The sequence below is a fragment of the Sorex fumeus genome, unplaced genomic scaffold, assembly GCF_029834395.1.
Source record: "Sorex fumeus unplaced genomic scaffold, SorFum_2.1 ptg000047l, whole genome shotgun sequence".
NCBI lineage: Eukaryota > Metazoa > Chordata > Mammalia > Eulipotyphla > Soricidae > Sorex > Sorex fumeus.
In genome coordinates, this window is record NW_026606104.1 from 5,168,552 (window position 1) to 5,191,122 (window position 22,571).

General features: G+C 46.8%; 1 protein-coding gene and 1 non-coding gene across 4 annotated transcripts; both read right to left on the reverse strand.

Annotated features, from left to right (window-relative positions):
* Positions 1–576: 576 nt before the first annotated feature.
* On the reverse strand, positions 577–22,571 carry KHDC4 (KH domain containing 4, pre-mRNA splicing factor). 3 transcript variants are annotated; one of them, XM_056123216.1, is made up of 14 exons: positions 22,483–22,571; positions 21,913–22,129; positions 16,913–17,041; positions 16,347–16,426; positions 14,557–14,609; positions 14,142–14,305; positions 13,138–13,349; positions 12,348–12,408; positions 9,301–9,358; positions 8,814–9,067; positions 6,479–6,652; positions 4,700–4,812; positions 3,267–3,358; positions 577–2,051 (listed from the first exon to the last, which is right to left on the reverse strand). In XM_056123216.1, the coding sequence occupies exons 1-14, from the start codon at positions 22,518–22,520 to the stop codon at positions 1,849–1,851; spliced, it is 1,848 nt and encodes a 615-aa protein (XP_055979191.1). In that variant the 5' UTR covers positions 22,521–22,571; the 3' UTR covers positions 577–1,848. The 3 variants fall into 3 exon arrangements, 2 of the variants coding, with proteins under 2 accessions (XP_055979191.1, XP_055979192.1); XR_008793705.1 differs by having other exon boundaries at positions 1,995–2,051; positions 4,700–4,784; XM_056123217.1 differs by lacking the exon at positions 6,479–6,652.
* Positions 13,674–13,802, reverse strand: LOC130032239 (small Cajal body-specific RNA 4). Its single transcript, XR_008793789.1, has one exon. It is a non-coding gene; the product is annotated as a small Cajal body-specific RNA 4 (non-coding RNA).

A 22,571-nucleotide genomic window follows, 5' to 3' on the forward strand; every position in this document is an offset into this window, starting at 1 on the left:
ATTCTAATAGTTTTTGCCTGGAGTTTATTTGGATTGGGTGTTTGAGCCATGCCTACTCAGCAGCAGGGGAGCATACTCAGGGCTTTGTGGTGCTGGGGTTCAAACCAGGTCAGCTAAATGCAAGGCAAGTACTGACCTGTTGTACTATCTCTCCTTGTCCCTCAGCTGGACTTACCTTTTTATTTTTATTTTTTTGGTTTTGGGCCACACCTGGCAGTATTCAGAAATCATTCCTGGTAGTCCTTGGGGGACATATGGGACGGCAGGGATGGAACCCAGGTTGGCTGCGTGCAAGGGAAGTCTACTATCGCTCCAGCCCCACTTTTTCGTTTTAGTGGAAGGCGGGCAGGGAAGCTGGGGTCAAATGCAAGGCAAGTGTCTTACCGTCTTCACCATCCCTGTAGTACCCTCTCCACCTGAGCTTTTTACTTTAGAAAGCCATAAAATTCTTGTCATATAATGCACTCATTAATCCTTCTATGAATTTCACTTTCAGGGGAGGTTATGCTTGTATTATACTAAGCAAAAAAGTTTACAATGTATATATGAATTGTGAAAGAATAAAGAAACCGTAGCAGAATATTCATACATTTATTTATAATGAAATTATGGCCTAAATATTTACAACATATAGGAAACCAGAGGATAAGTTTATACAAAGCCAGTCTGCAAAGTATTCAAATGTGCAAAAATGACAGTTCAGTATCTCAAAACTACTCCTGGTTCAGCAGACTAGCTCCTTCACTTTCACACACCAACATCTGATACAAAAAAGGTGGGTTTTTGTGGGGTTTTTTGGCAAAATTTGTAATGCCAAGAAAATAGGACAAGTTGCAATTTCAGTCACAAAGTTCACCATTTTATTGCCAGTGGTCAAATATTTATTTTAAGTGCAACCAGCTCAGAGACAGACAGACCACCGGGTTTCATCTCTGTGACGAGTTCTGATCAGCTTTGGATCAGTTTTCTCTGACCCAGTTGAGACAAAAATCTTAGGAGGGCAATAAAATCTTGCCACAAAGGCTATCTGAGACAGAAGTGTGCCTGAAGGGGCCAGCTTTTGAATATCCCAATAAAAAGACACAATTTAAAAAAATCATTCCATTTTCCTACGCAGATCCAGCTACACTCAACAGTCTCTTTTGTTTGTTCTGGGTCACATCCCGCAATGTTCAGGGGTAACCTACTCCTGGCTCTGTGCTCAGGAATCATTCCTGGCGGGGCATGGGGGACCCTGTGGGATGCCAGGGATTGAACCCAGGCCAGCCCACATATAAAGCAAGTGCCCTATTTACTGTACTATTGCTCCAACCCCTCAAAAGTCTTAAATTAGTGAATCCACAGATTTTTGGAACAGAAAGACTCCCAGATGAATTAGGGTTGAGAAGCTCAAGATCTAAGTGCTGAAAAGAAGGTCAATTCATTTCTTCACTAATAGGAAGGCTTTTTAAATAATCAGTCATTATCAAAATGGACCAAACTGTAGTAAAATACAAGTGAAACTTTATGTGAGAAGAGAGAAATGTGGAAAGACTGAATCAAGTCAAATGCATATGGGAATGACCCTTTTGGGGAACTTGGTTGAATGAACACATTTCACCACCTGTTAAAAAAAGTTCCAAAACCAATTTGTGATCCTAAGGAGAGTTTAACAGAGGTGACGGCCAACTGCAGGAGTGAAGGTGCTTGATAGTGAACAGCACCCCGATTTGACAGGGGGCTCGGCATTGCTCACTTCCGCAAAGGTCCGAGATGGTTCCGAGTGGAGGCCCAAAGTCTTGTTCAATCAAATACATGCATTATTGCTAAAGAGAGTTGCCAAGGGTCAAAGTTCCGCTCCACTGTTGTCTATGGAGCCATCCAGAATGGCATCTGCTGTTTGGCTCGAGGCTGCGATGAAGGGTACTGATAACCCAAACTCCAGCCCTGTGGGAAACTACTTGCATTTTTATGACCCCCATGGTGCTCCTCCTCCTCATCCGAAGAGTCTGCAGCATATGCCACTAAGCCAAAACCTTTCTCCGTCGTTTTCAGCTTCTTGACTGGGTAATCTAGAATAGAGAAAAACAACCCCAACCCCATTCCCCCAAAAGAAAAAAAAAAAAGATAATACCATCAATTCGTTAATTAAAAAAAAGATGTTAATTGTAAGTGGTTAGTTGGACACCATTTTGAGGTCACAGGGTCAATGGTCACCCAAAACCGTTGACGATCACACGAAAAACAGCACCAGCACCAGCAAATGTGAATCCACCAGAACCATGTAAGAAAACAGAGAAAGAAAAAACACAAAAAAAAAAAAAAAGAAAAGAAAACAAAAAGGAAAGTTAGCAAGTGAGTCGCTGGAGGCTGACATTTCACCTTTCAAAGAGTTAAAAGAAAAGAAGAAAGAAAAAAATGTACTCTGTTTATTTTTACTTTGATGCTAAGGATCCCTGTAAGATTTAGAGTTCTCAGATACTACAAAACACTGTTTTTTGGGGCCACACCAGGTGGTGCTCGGTGGCTTACTCCTGGCATTGTGGCAGGCATCAGTCCTGATGGGTTTGGAAGACCATATGGGGCGTATCAGGGTTTGAACCTGGGTCGGCTGCATGCAAGGAAAGCACCTTCCCACTGTACTATAGCTGTAACCCTATTTTTATTTTAAATTTATTTATATAAATATATTTTGGCCACACCTGATGATGCAGGGCTTACTCCTGGCTCTGCACTCAATAATTACTCCTGGCAGTGTTTGGGGGGGCCACAGTGGGTGCCGGGTATCAAATCTGGGTCAGCTGAGTGAAAGGCAAACGCCCTCCACAATGTATTATAACACTAGCTCATTTTGTTTTTAAATAGCCATATGTCGATGATTAAAACTCAGAGCACTCTACGGGAGATGTGGGCTCAGAATCACAAGCATGGAAAAGCAAATTATGACTCCCCTATCAGATTGTTATATTCAGACAATAAAGGCAACAAAATATTGAAGTGACCTACCAATCATTAGCCATTTCCTAGGGTTTTAATGCCACTGATTCTATGTATAAAATCTAAGTTGACCAACTCTTTTTCTAGACACACATCGGTTGGAAACAAAAGGCTGTATAACTAGACGCTGTCCACATAAAAAAAAAAAAGGTATTCTCATTAGCCAGGAGATGAAAGAGGTTGCATTAAACATCTGGATGAATCACACACCTAAATGAGCACCAGGTCTGAATCTAATAGCTTAAGACCAGCCTTATCCACTCCCAGTCCCCCAGCTCCACCTTACTCACCATGGCTCCCTGGTAAGGATCCAGACCCGTTCCTTTCATCAGGTTCTGATTTTATGCCAGTCACTGGAAAGGCTGGTGGAGGCATCAACTGCCTGTTAGAAGGAAAAAATAAAGTATTCTTTCAGATAAGTTTTAATTCAGTTAACTTCACTGGGACAAAAATAACAAAGTATGGGGCTGGAGCAATAGCACAGTGGGTAGGGCGTTTGCCTTGCAGGCAGCCAACCTAGGTTCGATTCCCAGCATCCCATATGGTCCCCCAAGCACCGCCAGGAGTAATTCCTGAGTGCATGAACCAGGAGGAACTCCTGTGCATCACCGGGTGTGACCCAAAAAGCAAAAAAAAAAAAAAAAAAAAAAAAAAAAGTAGTCTGTCTACAGAGCAAAGCGATCCCAAAAATAGGATCAATGGCTGTGAAAAATCAGCTCTCAAGCCTATCCCCGCAACCTTTGGTGGTGCTCAGGGCTTATTCTTCAACGAGCTTAGGGAGCCATGTGGGCTCCTGGGGCTCAAACACTGGTTGGCTGCATGAGAGACAGGCGTCCTACCTGCTGTAGACCTTTCGAATCTTAAGAAGGATAATATGGGAAAGGAGAACTTAAGTGGTAGGGGATAAGTTGGATCTCCATTCCTCCATTCAAGCCCCTTCACTGAAAGCCTATGGTTCCAAGAGCAAGAACAGCCTGACTGCCTAACATCTCCATCACCTTCTACGCTTAGGAAAAGAAACAAATACAACCACAAAAGGCAAGAAAGCTTATCTGTGTTTTTTTTTTTTTGTCACACCCGGCTGTGCACAGGGGTTATTCCTGGATTTGCACTCAGAAATTACTCCTCGCGGTGCTTGGGGGACCATACGGGATGCTGGGAATAGAAGCCGGGTCGGCCACATGTAAGGTAAATACCCTACCCACTGTGCTATTGCTCCAGCCCCAAGGCAAGGACGATATCTGAACACTGAATTATTCAAAGTGGAATGTAGCTGTTTCCATGGTTGTGAACAACATGTCATTTTATCTTCCACTTCTGTATCAATTACAATAAACAAGAGCTTGTTTGATCCCAATGATTTCCTGTTTTATTCATTTGTTTGGTGGCTATGTCCAACAGACCTTGAGGCCTCGTGCTGCCAGGGTTTGAAAGCCAGGGCTCCCATGCATCCATGCATCCATGCATCCAGCAAGGCCTCCAGTTCCTCAAGCTAGTCCTCTGCCCTGACTTCATTCGTTTTCAAATATAGAGCAAAGGCAGTAGCCAAAATGACATCTGAGTGCATTCATCAAAACTACAGATGTAATTCTGTGTATCTTACTGTGACTCTAAACACTGTCGTGGGTGTCACAGAAATGTATGTCATTTCCAGTTATTACAGGAAAGATGGAAACATAAAAAAAGACGTCTCTACTCATGGGATTATATTTCAACCACTTACCTGTCCCTCTCTCGCTCTTTGCCCGAGGAACTTGCCGCCTTCGGTACTGCACCTTCAATTTCATTGTGACCGGAGAAGCCTGTACCTAAATTAGTCATATGAATGGGTCCATGCTATGAGCAGAAAAACACAGTGGCATTAGCAAATCCACAACTGCTGCATTGACTTTAGCTCCTTAATGTAACTGTCAAGTGCCTGAGCTTTCTGCTAGACTAAGTTCCACTACATAGCTCACTGGGACTTGGGGGTATGATTACAGCAGAAACAGTGATTAGTTTTCTCCAGACACTCGAGTCACAGATAAGAACATTCATCATGTCATGCCCATCTGTTTTCAATGACCCATCACATCAACAGTTGATTTGGATAAAATCTAGTTACAAAGTTCAAAAATACTCTTTAAGGGTAAAGACAAATTTCCTGGAAATCTCAATCCACATTTTTAATTTCAACAAATCTTTAAAAAGGGGCCAACGTGATTTGTACAGTGGGTAAGGTGCCCGCCTTACGTGAATTTAACTTGGGGTTCAATCTCCAGTTCCCCAAGCACTACCAGGAGTGATCCCTGAGCATAAAGCCAAGGGTTAGCCCTGAGCACCATTTGATGTTTCCCCTGTCTCCACCAAAACTGCCCCCCCACCCCACAAAACAAAAACACCTTGCAAAAAATTAAGAAATAAAACAAAACCCAAACTACAGGGCTGGAGCGATAGTACAGTGGGTAGGGAGTTTGCCTTGCATGCAGCTGACCCAGGTTCAATCCCTGGCATCCCGTATGGTTCCCTGAGCACCACCAAGAGTAATTCCTGAGTGCAGAACCAGGATTAACCCCTGAGCATCACAGAGTGTGGCCCCCCAAAAAAAGAGGGGAAAAAAACCCACCACCTTAGAGGTGATGACTTAGGGGAAGCCCCCAGATTTGATCTTGGGTGTTCTTTGAGCACCTCTAGAAAGCCAGCATCAGTATTAAGATGGCATAGCCTCAGGCATCACCAGGTGTAGTGCCAAAACCAAAACTACATAGAACCCAACCAGAGCTGTGTAAGATCATTCAAAGGGCTAAAGCACAGGTTTTACATGCAGGAGACCCAGTTTCAATCCCTGGAACCGCATCATCTTCCCCCAGCCCAGCACCACTAGGAGCACTGAGCCAGGAATAGACCTGAGACACTGCCAGATGAGGAGATATCCAACAATAAAAAAACACCTGAACAACAACAACAAAAAAACCCTCCTCTTTAGCAAATGACTACTTATAGTCATGCACACACTGAATTTCTGGCTGTCATGGGGGTGGGGGTTGTGCAGAAGAGTAACAATTTGACAGCCAAGGTTTTAAACACGAATTATGTGGGAAAGGAAGAATAGAAGCTTTCAAGTTTGCTCAAGGGGATTACAGGAATAAGAGAATCTTCAGAATCTGACAGAACTCCTGCCAGCTACTAGAAATGAAATACACAGGGAACTTTGCTTTCAGCTCACAATCACAGAAAGAGGTCCAATTTGCACTTGAGTTTTTGGGGATGTGGAGGAGACATAACTGATCCTACCAGAGCCCCCAGGGGTCCTACCAGCAAAGCATGTGCTCCAGTCCCCCCAACCATCAGGTTTTCTTTCAATGTACCCCACTCCAGGACAAAAACTTGATCTACAACAGATTTCAGAAAGGAGAAACCCTAGCACTGGGCAGAAAGCTGATATGGAAAATGGATTCTTTTTACTTTTTTTAAATGGGAGAATTAAGTAAGACAAATAGTACAAGAGGGGGTTTTCTTTAACCTGATATCCGAGAAGTCCAGATTCTCGCTCATCGGGAAGCTCTTCTGTAAAGCGCCTCTTCTGTGCCTGAGGTTGAGCTGGGAGTGGGGGCTGGGGCTGGGGCTGGGGCGGGGGGCCGGCAGGCAAGGCAGTTTTCACTGGAGCAGCAGGAATAAAAGGCCCACTCATCGGATTCTGGGACCAAAACAAAGGAAGGGGAGGGGGGGAAAGTGTGAGAGGCCCAACTCTGTTAAGTCAGCGAACAATGACTGCAATTAATAGGGGTGAACCTTTCCTCTACTGGCCCTTGGTTTGCTTTAGGACTTCGGGGGGTGTGGTGGTGGTGGTGGTGAAGGGTGGCAGGAGTTGAACAAAAGGGCTCATACATCCAGGCAAGAACAGAGCAACACCCCAGCCCTAGGTCTGATTTCCTAACAGCATGTCATCAAAGAAAACCATGAAACCAACAATTTCACCAGAGCTTTGAACTCTCAGGAGGGAAAATGATTATGTACTTGGTCAATTAAGAGCAAAAATGCCTGTTAGGACAATAAGGCTCCAGCCACTCACTGAGCTCAGAAGTTAGCACGCAAGAACACTGTCCTATTCAAAGCCTTTTCATCAATGTCACCAAGCCATTCTGGACCATAAATGCTTCTAATGCTTGTAGAAAAGGCAACTTCTTCTACCACTTCTGGGGCTAAGTTGTTATGTCAAGAAGAGAGTCAAAGAGGCTGTTTCAAAATAGGCCCAGGTAAGGGGCAAGCACACCAGAAAGACTATATGCATTAAAGAAAATAAGCACTTCAAAAAAGGCCAACTCCCAGTGTGAATCATGTTAACACACAAGTCCTTCTGAGATATTACCATGATGTGCATTCTATATGTAAGGAAACCAATGTCAGAATGGGTCAAACTACATTCCAAGCTCAAAAATGAGAAAAAAGAATGAGAAAGAGCTCTAGCTCTCAGCCCAACCTTTGAATACTCTGCCATCCAGCTTCCTACAGAAGGGAAATGTTGTCAGGGCTGGAGAGTGCAGTGGGGAAGGCCTTGTTATGTGGCTGGGTGATCTGGTTTTAATCCCTGGCACCCCAGCAGCGCCAGGAGTGATCCCTGGGTGTAGAAATGAATGAGGAATGAGTCCTCAGCACCGCTGGATGTGGCCCAAACTCTCCCCCAACCCCCACCCAAGGGAGAAAAACAAACCACAGTGGTTCAAAGATGGGTAAGTATAGCGCTAAGTATAAACTAAAAGCATCATAACCAGGGACAGCAAGTAGAATTTGTCCCTTTCTATTTCGACTGTACAATGATTTGAGGCTGCAAGAGCGACCCCATGCTAACAGGCCACATACAAAGTATAGCTGACCTCAGGATGAACAAGCCACCCACCTCTGTCCCGGACATCCCACTTCTCCACAGCTTGAGAAAAGAGAGGAGTACTTCAAATTCTTTTTTCCATTGTTTTTGGTTCTGGGCCACACCTGGCAGTACTCAGGGCTTACTTCCTGCTGTGCTTTAAGGATCACTCCTGGTAGATTTGGGGGGACCAGGGCAAGGGTCTTACCCAATGCACTCTCTTTCCAGCTCAACACTTCAAAATCTTAAGTTTGGAAAGTCCCCCCACCCGCCTTGGTCTAGAAACAATTATGGAATACTATTCCTTTCAGGGGTTAGATCATTCCATTCAGTAAGAGGTCTTTGAAAAAAAAAAAGGAGAGGGTTGCTGCGGGGTGGGTGGGGTCCACAACAGTGGTGCTCGGGGTGCCCTGCCAGGGATAGAAGAGGGTCACCAGTGTGCAAAGCCTGCACTCCCAGTCCTCTCTCTGCCCCCGCCCCCCACCTCAAGAACTTTCTCCCTTTTTGTTGTTGGGCTGTTTTATTGGCTCCCGGCCTCCCAGCAGTGGTTGGCTGAACTATCTCTCCAGCCTAGCCTGAGGGTTTTCTTAATATTCCAGAGTCAAGGGCAAGCACATGATGGTACCCAGGGGGCAAACAATGATTCTGATGTGCCACCTAAGTTTGTATACCAAGGCTGATTGGGGTACAGTCCATCTTTGCTTGGTATCAACCACAGAAGGTTCTGTGCGATGAGAGCAGTAGCTATGGGACTCCAGTCCTTACAACACTTACAGAAAGCTTGTGACCTGTGGCCACCTGAGCTATCTAGCCACTGGTTGGCTAGACTTGCAAAATGAACTATAAACTTCAGGCTGAATGCAGACAGGCACACACAGGCTCAGGCAGTTTGGTGAGGGGTACAGGAACACCAGAGCAAATACATGGCCCATGGCCCAGCCTTCTCCCCTGCCCCCACTTTCCCCAATACCATGGTAAGCAGCTGACAACCTACCTGTCCAGTGCTAGCTGGAGGCTGTACTTGGGTTATCGGGTATTGTGTTGGCACAGGAGGGACTCCAGTAGGTAATGCTGGCAAGACTCCAGGTGCCAATGAAACAGCTGGTGGCACTATGCTTGGGACTCCGTAAGGAGGTTGAACTGGCTGCTGAGGAGGGGGAACAACAGGGTAACCAGACTGATAGCCATTGGATGGATAATATGGTGGCTGAGGAGGGACACTACTTATAGCAGAGGGTTGTGTATAGCCTGAGGGGGAAGAAAAAAAGTGTTTAATCAGCTGCAGCAGAATGAGACATTTTAGCTGAATAATTAAACTTTATCTCTAGGGAAGAAAAATACTGAGGTTTCTTCCAAACTCCCCTAATATTGAAGGGATCACAACCAGTGCCCTGACAGTTCAGTCTAGCCTCCAGTACCACATTCTACACATATACAACACTACAGTGATTTCCAGGTTTTACCACTCAAGACATACACACCTGGCAATGGCACAGCAGTATTGATTTGATTCACAAATCGAGAGTACTCAGCATGAACCTGAAAGAGCAGGGGACACAGTTAAGTATGAGGGTCCCCATTCACAGGATATTCCAGAACCAATTAGGAACAGAACCATTTTTTTTTGGTGGGGAGGGAGAAATGGGGGTAGGTATTTTATGGTTTGGGCCACAGCAACAGTGCTCAAGGGCCTGTTTTACATTCAGGGATCATTCCTGGTGGGTTTGGAAGACCATATTTAATTACTGGCAATGGAACCTGGATCACTGGTGTGCAAAGCAAGCACCCTACCCACTATTCTAGTGCTCCAGTCCCAGCAACAGTCCATGCATACCTCCTGACTTGCTTAAATCAAGGCACACCTATCAATTTTGGGAATCACAAGCTCAGATAACCTGAAAATTACATGAGAATGACTAAATTCTAGGGCACAAAATCAAAGAGTCACAGAAATCAAGGTGTTCTGAGTCCCAGGAGGACTGCTGAGTGTGGCTCTACCTCCTCTCCAAATTAAAACAAATGCGCCCCATGGTATCACAGAATAAAAAAAGTTGATTAACCCAAGAGCAGTTTACTTACAGTTTGCTCTTACTTAGTTTTGGGGTCACATCTGGTGGCTACAGATGGAGCTGACTACTACCCTGGTGCTAGGGGACGGGTGGGGGGGACGACCACCACACGGAGCCAGATCCCATGCTCCAGTCCTTCGTACAGTCTCCTTGCACCATTTCCTGGCTCTAAACATCAGAGCTCTGATAAGACTTGATTGACTTTTGGGAGGGGACTCCCAGGCAGTGGTCAGAGAACCCAGGAGCCACTTCCAGCAATACTCAGTCCTATCTGCATCAGGAGGGATACACCTGTGGCAGCAGTGTGAAGCCCATGCCTCGACACATAGCAATGCCCCCCCCCATCCCCAGTCCCCAACCAGCCATTGGGGACCAGTCATTGAATTCCTAGCATGCATGTGCTGTAAACAACCATTCAACAGACATAAGTACTGTTTAAGTACCCAGTTCAAAACCAAATACTGGTGGGGACCCTAAAATACTAAAAATCCTCCCCCCTCCAAACCCCGCCCCAGGAGAGAAAATGCCAGCCACTGTGATGGGGGGAGGGTATTTGTGGGTTATAGAGGCTGATGTCCTTCTAGGAATGCACTTGCAGAGCAGTACATAGTGGCCTGCCTGCTCCCTCCCCTCTCCCCCTCCCCATATTCATGTCTGTCCTATTCTCAATTATGACCCTATGTGGAAACAAGATCTTTCAGAAGTACGTGGTTATGGCAAGGATCAGGGAGATCCTTTTTCAGCCTGAGATTCAATGACTGGGTCCCCTCTTTCAGGGGAACAAGGGCCTGAGAGACAGTACAAGAGATGCAGTAAACCATGGTCATTCCTGAGAACAGAGCTGGGAAGAGCCACTGAGCTATACCACTGGCTGCCTTACTCAACCCCGCCCCCCAAGCCCAAAAACAAATCTAAAATTATGGAAAGAGGAGAGAGGCAGAAGACAGAAGGACTGCCCAGGTGTATGTAGACAGAAACAGATCCTAAAGCTGTACCGACAAGGACTGTGGGGGGAAAAGGCACAAGGAGAGGGCCGAGAGCAGGTGTCTGAAGAGGCCCCATGGGCCCCAGTGCCACACTGCCAGATCCAAACACTGTTCTCGAGTTCGCACATGCTGAATGTCGCCAAATGGGGTGTGGGAACCCCTCAGCACCACCACTAGAAGGCTCTCTTCCTTTCCTAACAAAGTAACAAAAAGCTAGGGCTGGAGAGGTAGTACTGGGAAGGCACTTGCCTTACACATGGCCCACTTTGGTTCTATCCCCTGTACCTCCAGGAGTGACCCGAGTAGAGGCAGGAGTAGCCACTGAGCACTGCCAGGTATGGCCCAAACCATTCCCCTCAAAAACCAAGACACCCCCTCAAAAAAAGCAAAGCATTAGGGGACAGAGATATGTACAGCAAAAAGGGAAGGCACTTGACTTGCTTGTGGCAAGCCAGGTATAATCCCCAGCACCCCACAGGCTTCCCAGAGCTCTTCCAAGGACTGACAGCACAGAGCGAGGAGTATCCTCTGAACACCCCTGGGCATAACCAACCTCCACCCAAAAGAAGAATAGCTAAGAAAAGCAATTACATTGGGAAAGGAAACGTGGTGGTGTATGGGGGGGGGGGGGGCACTAAGAATGGTGGAGCCAAGGGGACATGCTGCGGAGAGTGCTGTGGTGCTGGAATGATCTATCTACACACAAAGCCCAATCATTAATGGTTGTGGAGGGGCCAGAGAGTAGTAAGGCAGATTAGGCACTTGCCCTGTATGTAGTCAACTCGGGTTCAATTCCCAGCACTCCCAAGCCCCACCAGAAGTGATCCCTGAGTGCAAAGCTAAGATATGCTCTGATCACCATCGGAAGTAGCCCAAAAACTGTAATAATAACAGGCCAAAGAGATAGTATAGTGGGTAGAATGCTTGCCTTCTAATGCTTGACCATTTGACCCAGGTTCAATTCCTGACATTCCATATGGTCCCCTGAGCACCACCAAGAGTGATTCCTGGGTGTAGAGCCAGGAGTTACCCCTTAGCATCCGTAGGTGGGACCCCAAACCCAAAAATAAACAAATAAAAAGCAAGTTAACAGGCTTGGGATGGGTGCTCCCTCACAACTTCCAGAAGAAATCAACCTTGTCTAGAGCCTGATGTGGACTTCAGGAGTTGAGAATAATTTTCTGTTGGGGCTGAAGCGATAGCACAGTGGGGAGGACATCTATCTTGCACACAGCCAACATGGGTTCAATCCCCAGCATCCCATATGGTCCTTCTGCACCGAGAGGAGTAATTTCTGAATGCAGAGCCAGGTGTGACTAAAAAAGCAACCCCCCCACCCAAAAAAAAGAGATAAAGATTAAATTTCTGCTGTTTTAGTTCATCTGTGGTAACTCCTAGGAAAACTAGTGGGAGTCAGAAAAATGGCAAAGACACAGTCTAAAATGAGTGTCCCAACAGTCAAATATCACTCACTGTTTGCAAGAGATTCTCACAGAGCTTCTTGGCAGCAGCCAGGCCTTCAGGTTTGGGATGACTGCAAAGAAATTGAATCAGTCATGGAGTGGGCAGAGGAAGAACACAAAACTGTTATCCTATAAATATGGATTCTTCTTGTTGGACCACACCCAGCCAATGGGGTCTATTTCTGGTTTTGTGCTCAGGAATGACTCCTGGCAGAGCTCAGGGGACTCAAACCCCATATACATGGTCAACACCTTAACCCCTGTGCTATGTCTCAGTCCCCATATGCTGATTCAATGTAGTCAAACCAAAGCCCCTGAAAACCACAACATGATGTCACATAAGCACTCAAGGTATAACTAGCCCCAAAGGCACAGACACAGGGATCCCTGCGGAGGTCGGGGTTCTACCAGCACTGCCTGGTCCTTGGGAGCCCAGAGTTAGTCCTGCACTCCCAAGTGCCATCAAGGTTGAACACTGACCTGTCAGTCCTGCAGACAGTGAAAGGTCACAGGTATACCGGCATCTCCTGATATTAGTCATTAAAATCACTGCAAAATCTACTACTACTGTTAGGGGTTAGGTGAAAGTTACTTTGGGTAGATACCTCTCTCTTTAGGATTATAGGCTTGAATGCTAAAAAAGACAATCTCACTCCCAAAGAATCTCTGTTAACTATATAGTGAACCTTCCTAGTATAGACCGAAGTTCCTCAAGTAGCAACTATACATGAAATCCATTCTTATGCTCTGAACTGCCAAGGGGACAGGTCTCCGATGCCCTCAGACCCGACCAGTCCTACCTGATGTAGATATACATCGGTTCAAAGGCTTCTCGGCCAGATGCTGGTTCAATGCAGCCAGAACCTTTGCCTCGTAGAAAGACTTTGGCGCCTGTTTCAATCTGAATATGCTGCAGATAGGAACAGCCTGGGCCTTCCACTTTCTCCTTGACATTGAATGTGGGTACGGCGTGCTCTAAACCCACAAATAACTTATCCTGAACATAATGCATCTGCAGAAGAGCAGAACATAGAACATTAAAAAGCAAACAATATAGATCTAAATCTTGAAATCATGAAAAATATTTTTGTTCAAGTACATTAAATCATCTCTCATAAACAAGGGGCCTCTATAATCTCTCCTGAGTCCATAAAAATAAACCCCATTCAAGAAGCTAAACTGGCAATTACAAACACCCACGCATCTACAACTCTAATACTTCAGCAGAGTTCAGCCAAGAGGCGAGATCCCAAGGTTTAATCTAGAGGTCAGCACACACACAAAAACTCCCACCCCCTAACTGGTAGGTGTGAATGCAACCAGAGCAGAGACAGAGAAATGTCGGGTGGTGCAGTCAGCCCTGTGAGATGCTCCAGGCAGGGCTGCTCTCTCTGACCCCTTTCTCTAGGAGGATTGTATCAGCAAAGTCTTGCTTCATCAGACTCCGCCTTCTTGATCCTCCATATCTAAATCCAAAACACTGGAGTGTGTGCTTAGGTTCTAAACCATTTCCTCTCTAGAACATATTTGGATGCAGAAACAAGAAGCTCAGAGTGTCACAGTATCACAGACATATCATATCACTGGTCCAGTCACAGAAAGCCTGTGCCAGGGGACTTTCAGGCTAGAATCCCTGGAGCTGCTTCTTCATTTCCTGGACAGCTTGTAGAAAGAAAACAGGGCGAAGACTTGAGAGGCCAAAGCCTATACCTTGCATTCTCCATCCCTGGGGAGCATGGCCCTGCCCCTCAAATCAGCAGCAGCAATGTAGCGGGCATGCACCCCACGTCTGCTCCACACATACCCCTGACTGAAAGGCAGGCTTCTGGCTGGCCGCTGGAGACAGCTGTGTCATGGGTGCTGGCTGGTGGTAGACAGTGACCGTGGCGCCATTAAATGTGGGACTTGTCCCGGTGGCGGCCTTCACTACCCCGTTGGTGATGATTTCTTTGATTCGATTCACAGCTCCTAGGGAAAAAGCATACACGATATACTCAGGGCCCAAATGACTTACCCACAAAGCCAAGACCCTCGACTCCGGTATTACAACTCCATTTCTGAGACCTGCCAGTTCCATCGGTCCCCAGCTTCTCCAAGCTTTTCCTGTGCACTCATGAGGCATCCACAAATCAGTGAAAGAGACTACCAGGAACTATTTATCCATTTATCCCACACAGCTTTATACAAAAAGTGGGATGTGAGCCAAAAACATTACTTACTGTCCACTAACTCCCGGGTCTGGCCCTGAACATGAAGATATAACGGACGGTCCCTATAAAGAGAAACAAAGGAGCCAAATGGGTTAGTTACCAAGGTGAATTGGTAATGCCTCAAGTTTCCAATATCTAAGGAATGCCAGGCACAGATAAGGCTGCATTACTTAGCATCTAAGAACATGGCTTTTCACCTGGGAGATGAATCAACTTGGTTTGCTGCTTATGCAGGATATAGTTTTCATGAACATTAGGAGCCAGTCATTTGAGATAACCAACTCGATGTCCAGTAAGTGATGAGAAATTTATGTTCTTGGCAATTAAGGGGGCAAGAGTGATGGTTGGCATATAGCTCTAGTTCACGAAGGACATGTACCAATTATGGGGCTGGAGCAATAGTACAGCAGGGAGGGAGCTGGCCTTGCATTGCACCTGGCTAACCTAGGTTCCATCTCTGGCATCCCTTACAATCCCCTGAGCACCGCCAAGAGTAATTTCTGAGTGCAAAACAGGAGTGACCCCTCAGCACTGCTAGGTTTAACCCAAAAACCAATTAAGATTCTTTTGTTTTTTTGATTTGGGGCCACACCTGACTGTGCCCAGGGCTTATTGCTGGCTCTGCACTCACATATGACTCCTGAAGGGCCTCAGGAGACTATATGGGGTGACAGGGAACAAACCCAGGTAAGCCTCAAGCGAGGCAAGCACCCTATTTGCTGTACTATTTCCCCAGCTCCAGAATTTTTTTTTTCCTGAGGTGCTGTGGATCAAACGCAGAGCCTCACACACAGACACATGGAAGGCATGCTGCATTGCTGAGCCACACGAGTGATCAAAACAGAGTTAAGAAAGAGCTGTGTGTTTGGGGAGCGGAGGAGGAGAGCAAGAGCTGGAGCGACAGTACATCTAGGAGGAAGCCCTGAACACCGCTAGTGTTTGTGAAAAAAGCTGGGCTGTTTAAGGTGAAGCAAATGTTGCCTCCTAATTATATTAAGCTTCAACATGTAGCGCCTGGGTTTCTTGAGTGCCATGAAAAACTGGAGGGGGACTAGAGAAATAGTACAGCAGGTAGGGTACTTGTCTTGCACATAGCCAACCTAGATTCTATCCCTGACATCTAATATGGTCCCCCAACCCTCAACAGGAGTGATCCTTGAGCTCAGAGCCAGAAGAAAGCCCTGAGTATGGCTGGGTGTGACCCAAAAAAGAAAACACAAACCAAACCAAAGTTGGCAGGGGTGAGGCGGCTGGTGAATTAAGGGATGGAACTGAGATTTAAAAAAAAAAAAAAAAAACACAATTTTATGACAATGCAGTTTGAGAAAATTATTGTTCCAAAAACGGGAGCTAGAAAAACTGGAAGAGTCCATTTATTAGGAAACATTCCACAGGAAAATAAAAGGGCTTAGAAGTCTGTACATCAGGGCGTCAGTGATAGTACGGCAGGTACAGCACTTGCCTTGCAGAATGATCCTAGAGTGCAGAGCCAGGAATAATCCTTAGCATTGCCAGGTGGACACAAAAAGGAAAACACCCCCCTCCACAATGGAAGTCTCACACGTTAAATGCTGACAACTATCTTTTACTCTGTCACGTATTGTTTCCTCCAGTAAAAACACAGGGAAAAAAATTGTGAAAGAAAATCCAAAGAACATCTTACATCTGTATAAAATGTCTGTGTGCAGATCAAGCCACCAGCCATGAACTGACACATACTCCCTGAGAATAAAAAAAAAAAATGAAGCAACTGTGATTGACGCCCAACCTTCCCAACAGCAAGGGTCATGGATACACACCCGGGTCCCACTTTGGCCTTCTCCTCGGTGGTCATGAATCGCCCTCGAGTGGACACGGCAGCTCCACTAAGCCGACTGATCTAAAAAAAAGAAAATCTGGTGTTAGAAATATGCTAAGGTCCCCGAGTTCACTGACAGCAGGATGCCATTCCTCATTTATTCCACCCATGGCGGCTCTCCTAGATTGACTCCAGTGTTTCCTCAAACAGACCCCTGGAATCCACCCATCACTATTTTTTTTAAAATGTTTTTTTTTGTTGTTCCAGGAGCCTGAGAATCCCAATAACGGGCTCTCTATGGCCTAAGCTCTCAGTAACGCAGTAATCAGACAATATGGGGACGAGGTGGGAAGATGGGAACTGGGGATTGAAACGTGGGGCCCACAAGCCCAGCACTTCCCATTTGAGCCATCTTTCCAGGCCCCAATTCCTAAGTACCTTCTCTGTAATTAAACTCCAATGCTCCCTCTGGAGACTACAGCCTCGCCCACAACAAACACCTGACTCCAATTTGTATTCAGAGGCCCTGTCTCCACTGAGACCTCATCCGCCCACCACAGCACCTACCTCATCCTGAGTTTGGCCCCGAGTCAGCAAGTTCCTGCACGTGAGCGGCACATCATTGATCTCAACTTCGGCCACCACCAGATCATCCTTGCTCTTACTACTCGTCAGGCCTTTGCCAGGGGCCTGAAGCTAGAAAGAGAAATTGGATTTAAGAAATAAGCTGACAGGAGGAAATCTGGTTTGTTCTCTCATTTATACTTCCTCTCCCAAGTTCCCCTACCTGCCTGCAAACCAGACCTCGAAACCCTCCTGAGCCTTTATTCGTAAATGATCCAACATGCTCCAAAACCCTCACTCCAATGACACCAAATACAGTCAACTTTATTTGTTTTTGCTTTCTGGGTCACACCTGGCAATGCAGAGGTTACTCCTGGCTCTGCACTCAGGACATAAGGGTGCTGGGGATCGAGCCTGGGTTGGTCGCGTGCAAGGCAAACGCCCTACCCGCTGTGCTATGGCTCCAGTCCCTCAACTTAAAGGCCACCAATTTGGATGTCACCTATGAGGGCCACGTATGCCTCCTCATAACCACAAGATCACAGGGACGCTTGAATTAGAAGTTGCAATCTCAAAAAGAATTAAAGGACCAAGTTATACCACTTTACAGCTTCACCAGCATGTGCCATGAATAAAGCAGAGATCAGGCACTCCCGTTGTCTATGCAGCTGGGCCAATGCTATAGCTGCTACCTAGCAAACTCAACTAATCCTATTTGCAATGATCTCCAACCCCCTCAGACTCGTATCTTCACATTCCACTCTCCTGGATAATAAAGAAGCCAGGAGACATAGAGAGAGATAGGAGAGAAGAGAAGGCGCTTTCCCTGCAAGCAGCTGACCTAGGTCCCATGGCATAGGGGCCAGAAACCACTAGAAGTGATGCCAGAGAGAGCAAGGAGTAAGCCCTAAGCACTCAAGGTGTGGCTCAAACCACCCCCTACCACCACCACCACCACCACCAAGGAAAAATAAGAAAATAGTGAAGAGCAAGGAAGAACCTGAAACCTATCTGCTTTCTTAGAATTTACAACAGATGATTTTGATTAGTTAGCTGGGTCTCAGTTGAGAAAAATCAACCTCAGGCTGGTCTTCTAGACTCAACCAAGATTCCTTTGCCTTTGTTTAATCCAGTGTTCAACTTTTTTAACACCTATGAACTTCCTGTCCGTACATGGTCCATGGACCAGCAGCTAGAGAAGCCAATGTAGTTCCCCTGAGTGGCACTCACACATCCCATCTCATGAAACCCTTTCACTTTTTTTTTTTTTTTTTGGTTTTCTCAGAGGCCACACCTGATGGTGCCTGGGGGAACCAGGGATATCGCTGAAGCGCCGTTTCCAGCATGCAAAGTTTGCATGCTGGATGGCCGCATGGCCAGGATCAAAGACATCTCCCAACACGATCCTGTAAAGATACTTACTAACGCCCAACTGAACAATCTATGGTCTATGTTCTCTATCTGGTGCTCCGATACAGGTATCATTTCTCATGCTGGCCACATGCTCACATATCACCAATGCCAATATAGATGAGGACCCTAACACCAGCCACTAGGAATTCGAGGTTCCAAACCCAGATGTTTCAGGAGAACAGAGAGATGGCGCAGAGAGGGATTCAGGTGCTTGCCTTCAACCCCAGGCATCACAAATGGTAGAGTCCCCAGCACTTCAGGGGTCACTCCTGCACACAGAACCAGAAACAGCCCCTGAGCACTTCCTAGTATACCCCAACCATAGCCCCCTCTCCTAAAACCAAACCAAAACTAGGCATTCTGAATCAAAACATTTGTGCACCATGCTAGCTCTAAGTTCAAGTAATTCTGTTTGATTCTGGAGTCACATCCCACAATGCTCTGGGGAGATTCCCAGCTTGTTGCTTGTGGGATAGCTCTCAGTGGTACTAGGAACAATGCAGAGCTGGAGATTGAAGCTATACCTCCTGCATGCAAACCATATGCTCCAGTCCACTAAGCAAACTCTCCAGCCCCAAGTTCAATTAAATAAAAAAAGTCCAAATGATGAGCATCAGAATCAAGAATTTGAGCATTAGGGGCTGGAGCGATAGCACAGCGGGTAGGGTGTTTGCCTTGCACGCGACCGACCCGGGTTCGATTCCCAGCAACCCATACGGTCCCCTGAGCACTGCCAGGAGTAATTCCTGAGTGCAAAGTCAGGAGTAACCCCTGAGCATCGCTGGGTGTGACCCAAAAAGGAAAAAAGAATTTGAACATTAGGGGTCAGAGAGTGCGTACACTGTACACCGAGTTCATGCTTTGTACACAGGTCTGGTCTTTGATTTCAGGCACAGCAAGCTATTTCTGATACACCCAGATGTAGCCCCAAATCCAAATCTCCCCTGCCCCTAAAATAATGATAATATTTAAGGGGCATTTTAGCTTTGTCAGTGAGTTATTTTCTTGCAGACTTTAGAAATGAATACAGACCCTCATAATTTTTGCCAACCACAAAAACACAATAACAAACTTCCAATTCATTAAAAAATCTCATCAACTGTGCAGAAATTCAATATTTAAGCATCCAGGCAGGCTACAGAATACTGGCAAACAATCTGTTGATATTGTCTACTGATAGATGGAAAAGATAGCAAAGAACTGTATTCTTCCCCAGCCTGCAGCTTTACCAACAAAATTTACACGTGAAAATTGTTTGTATTTGAGTCAGAGAGGTACCACAGAAGATGGGGTGACTAACAAAGGTTTGATCCCTGGCATCCTGTATAATCCTCTGAGCCCTTCGGGGAGTGACCCCTGAGTACAGAACCTGAAGTAAGTCCTGAGCACTGCCAGCTGTCGCCACAAAACAAAACAAAAACAGAAACTGGAGAAACAGTAAAGCAAAAATGGAGCTTGCATACATGTGGCTGACTGCGCTGCTCAACCCCCAGCATTATATATGATCCTCCAAGCACCACCAGGTGAAGGGCTGTGTGTATGTGTGAGCTGGGGGGGGGGGGGGGGGGGGGGACACGGACAGACGGACAACTGTTTATATTTAAGACAGACAACTTTATGTTTAGATGCATACATTGTGAATCAACACACACATGCTAATTTCAACTCACATGAAGAATTTTAAACATTACTCTAAAGAGCACACCTGTGTTCATCTAACATTACTCACAATGGCCAAGGTCTGGAACCAAGCCGCACGCCCAACAACAGGTGAGTGATGGTGAAATATGAACATATACCCAATGGAATACTACTCGGCTATGAGAAAAGAGGAAATCCTGTGGTCTGCTATAACCTGGGTGGAATTAGAGTGAAGTGCTCCAGAATGAAAAGGACGAACACCAGATGATCTCACTCCTATGTGGAGTGGCAGATAAAGGGGAAAAACAAGGGCTTACAGTCCCCAGGGGAAACAAACCCTGAGACAAGGCCAAGAAAAAAGAACCCAGGCTGCAAGGATGAGATCGGAGTGGGGAACAGAGCTGGACAGTTAGTGGAGAGCCTGCACTGGTGGTGGGGTGCTGAAGTAGAACTGCAAATACCAAATAATAAGGAAACTTGAAATTCACGTTATCAGAGCAAAAAAATCCCACTGGTTGGGGTGTGTTGAGGTTCACATCTGGCTATGCTCAGAGGAAAAGTAATATGTGGATCAAACTGGGTCTTTCACAAACAAAGGTAGATAGTACCTCAAACCTTGCCTGATTCTCTCTCTGGCAAATAATAAAATAATTATTTTAAATAATTATTTAAAATGTAAAATAATTACATTTTAAAACACAGAACCTATCTCTTTACAGGTACGATAAAAGGCGAATTTTAATTAGAATCAAAAGGGATTTTTTTCCTCCCTAGTGATAATCCTAACAAAACAGCCTGCCTTGGAACACAGGGAATTTTCCAAGGCTAGAGGCTTTCAAGGCCCAAATACCCACTTATCCAGGTTACCAAGACATCAGACACTGTACAGGTTTCTTTACATCCAAAATTCCCTATCTGCAAACTGCTGACCATGATCCTTTCTTCAGAACTGACATTAGGACTGTTACATTAAAAAAGTATAAAGTGATAAACAACCATTGTCACAACGCAGTAAGACACTTGTAATCCACGACAGGTAAAAGAAAGGCCTCAGTCCAATACAGCTTTGAGATTCTTACAACTGAATTTTTTAAACGATAAAACCATCTTCTTTTGTGTGAAAACAGCAAAAGAACTCACATATAAACGTTCGTTTTAGTCTGTGTAGAATTATGCTTCAATCACCTAAAATTCCAATTAGAACATTTCTAAGTTCACTTGATTTACTTCCCTTCCCTTCTGACTTTAGAGAAAATACCCAAGAAGTACAAACATATTAATTACATCACTGCTTTATATAACATAAACTTAAGCACAATGAAGTGAACACAAAATACTTAGTTCATAAGCATTATCAGCCCAATGAAACTGAGCTCTAAAATCAAGATGAGAGGCCTGAGTGATGGTACAGTGGGAAAGACACTTGCCTTACACGTGGCTGACAAGGGTTTGCTCTCCGGCACCCTAGACGGTCCCCTGAGTCCCTCCAGGAGTCATCCCTGAGCACTGCCAGGGGAGGTCCAACACAAAACAGAAATAAGATCGGAGCCGAGGCGGTAGTACGGCAGGTAGTGTTTGCCTTGCCCGAGACCAACCCGGGTACAATGCCCAGCATCCCATACGGCCCCCGAACCGGAGTTCTGCCGGGTGCGGGCCCCAAACCCAATACCAATAAAACCAAGGATGATAAAAGATAACGCGAGACACCCCAAAACTAAACTATCTTTAAATGACTGCAGAGACAGAGTGCCGGGGGAAAAGGCGCTTGCCTTGCACTAGGTTCGAGTCAGGCTCCAGGTAGGGTCCTTTTAACAGAGCATCAGGACTAGGCCGAGCACTTGCAGCGTGCGCCCAAGTGACGGTCTGTTTCCTCCTTCACCGACACAATAACCCGAGGGACCGGGCCCGCACACGACAACGCCCTGCGCGATCCCTCGGGCGTGCAGTACCTTCTCGGCGGCGCTCTGCGTGGGCTTCAGCTTCCCTTTGGCCATGAGCATGGCGTTGATCTTGGCGGCCACCGCGGCGGCGGCGTCCAGCGCCCCCGAGGGGGCCGCCGCCGAGCCCCCCGGGCTGCCCCCGCTGCTGGGCCCCTCCCCGCCCGGGGCGGCCGGGTTGAGGAAGAGCAGCGGGGCGGGGGCCGGCTGGTCCCATTTGCTGCGGCGCCTGCGGGAAGAAGACGGCGAGCGTGAGGCCCCGACACGCACACCCCGCCGCGCTCCGCTGCCCGCGCCTCAGTTTCCCGTCGGCGACGCTTCCGGCGGCCTTCCCCGCCCGGAGTCCCGGGTCCGGCCCCGCCTTCCCCTTGGCTCGTCCTTCCCCCGCGGCGCGCGATCCTCCGCCCTCCGCTCCCGCGCGGCCGGCAGGAGGGTCCCCAGGCCCCATCACCGGCCTCAGCCGCAACCCCAGGGCCCCCGGGCCGCTGCGTTTCTCACGGAACGAGCGCCACAGCTCCCCAAGGCCCTCCGCCTGTCCTGTACCCCCCGTGCGCGGCGAGACCCTGGCCCGCGAAGCTTTACCCGCCGGCCCCAGGATGCGTCGCGCTCCCCGCGGACATGGCGACCGGCTCTCCTCAGCCACCCGCCAACTACCCCACTACCACCTTCCC

Coding starts and splice junctions, on each gene's coding strand:
- KHDC4 (XM_056123216.1), bottom strand. CDS start 22,520: ATGTCCGCGGGGAGCGCGACGCATCCTGGGGCCGGCGG. Junction 14,306..14,556: donor GACCCGGGAGTTAGTGGACA/GTAAGTAATGTT, acceptor CTTTTTCCCTAG/GAGCTGTGAATCGAATCAAA. Junction 9,068..9,300: donor TACTGCTGTGCCATTGCCAG/GTGTGTATGTCT, acceptor CTTCCCCCTCAG/GCTATACACAACCCTCTGCT.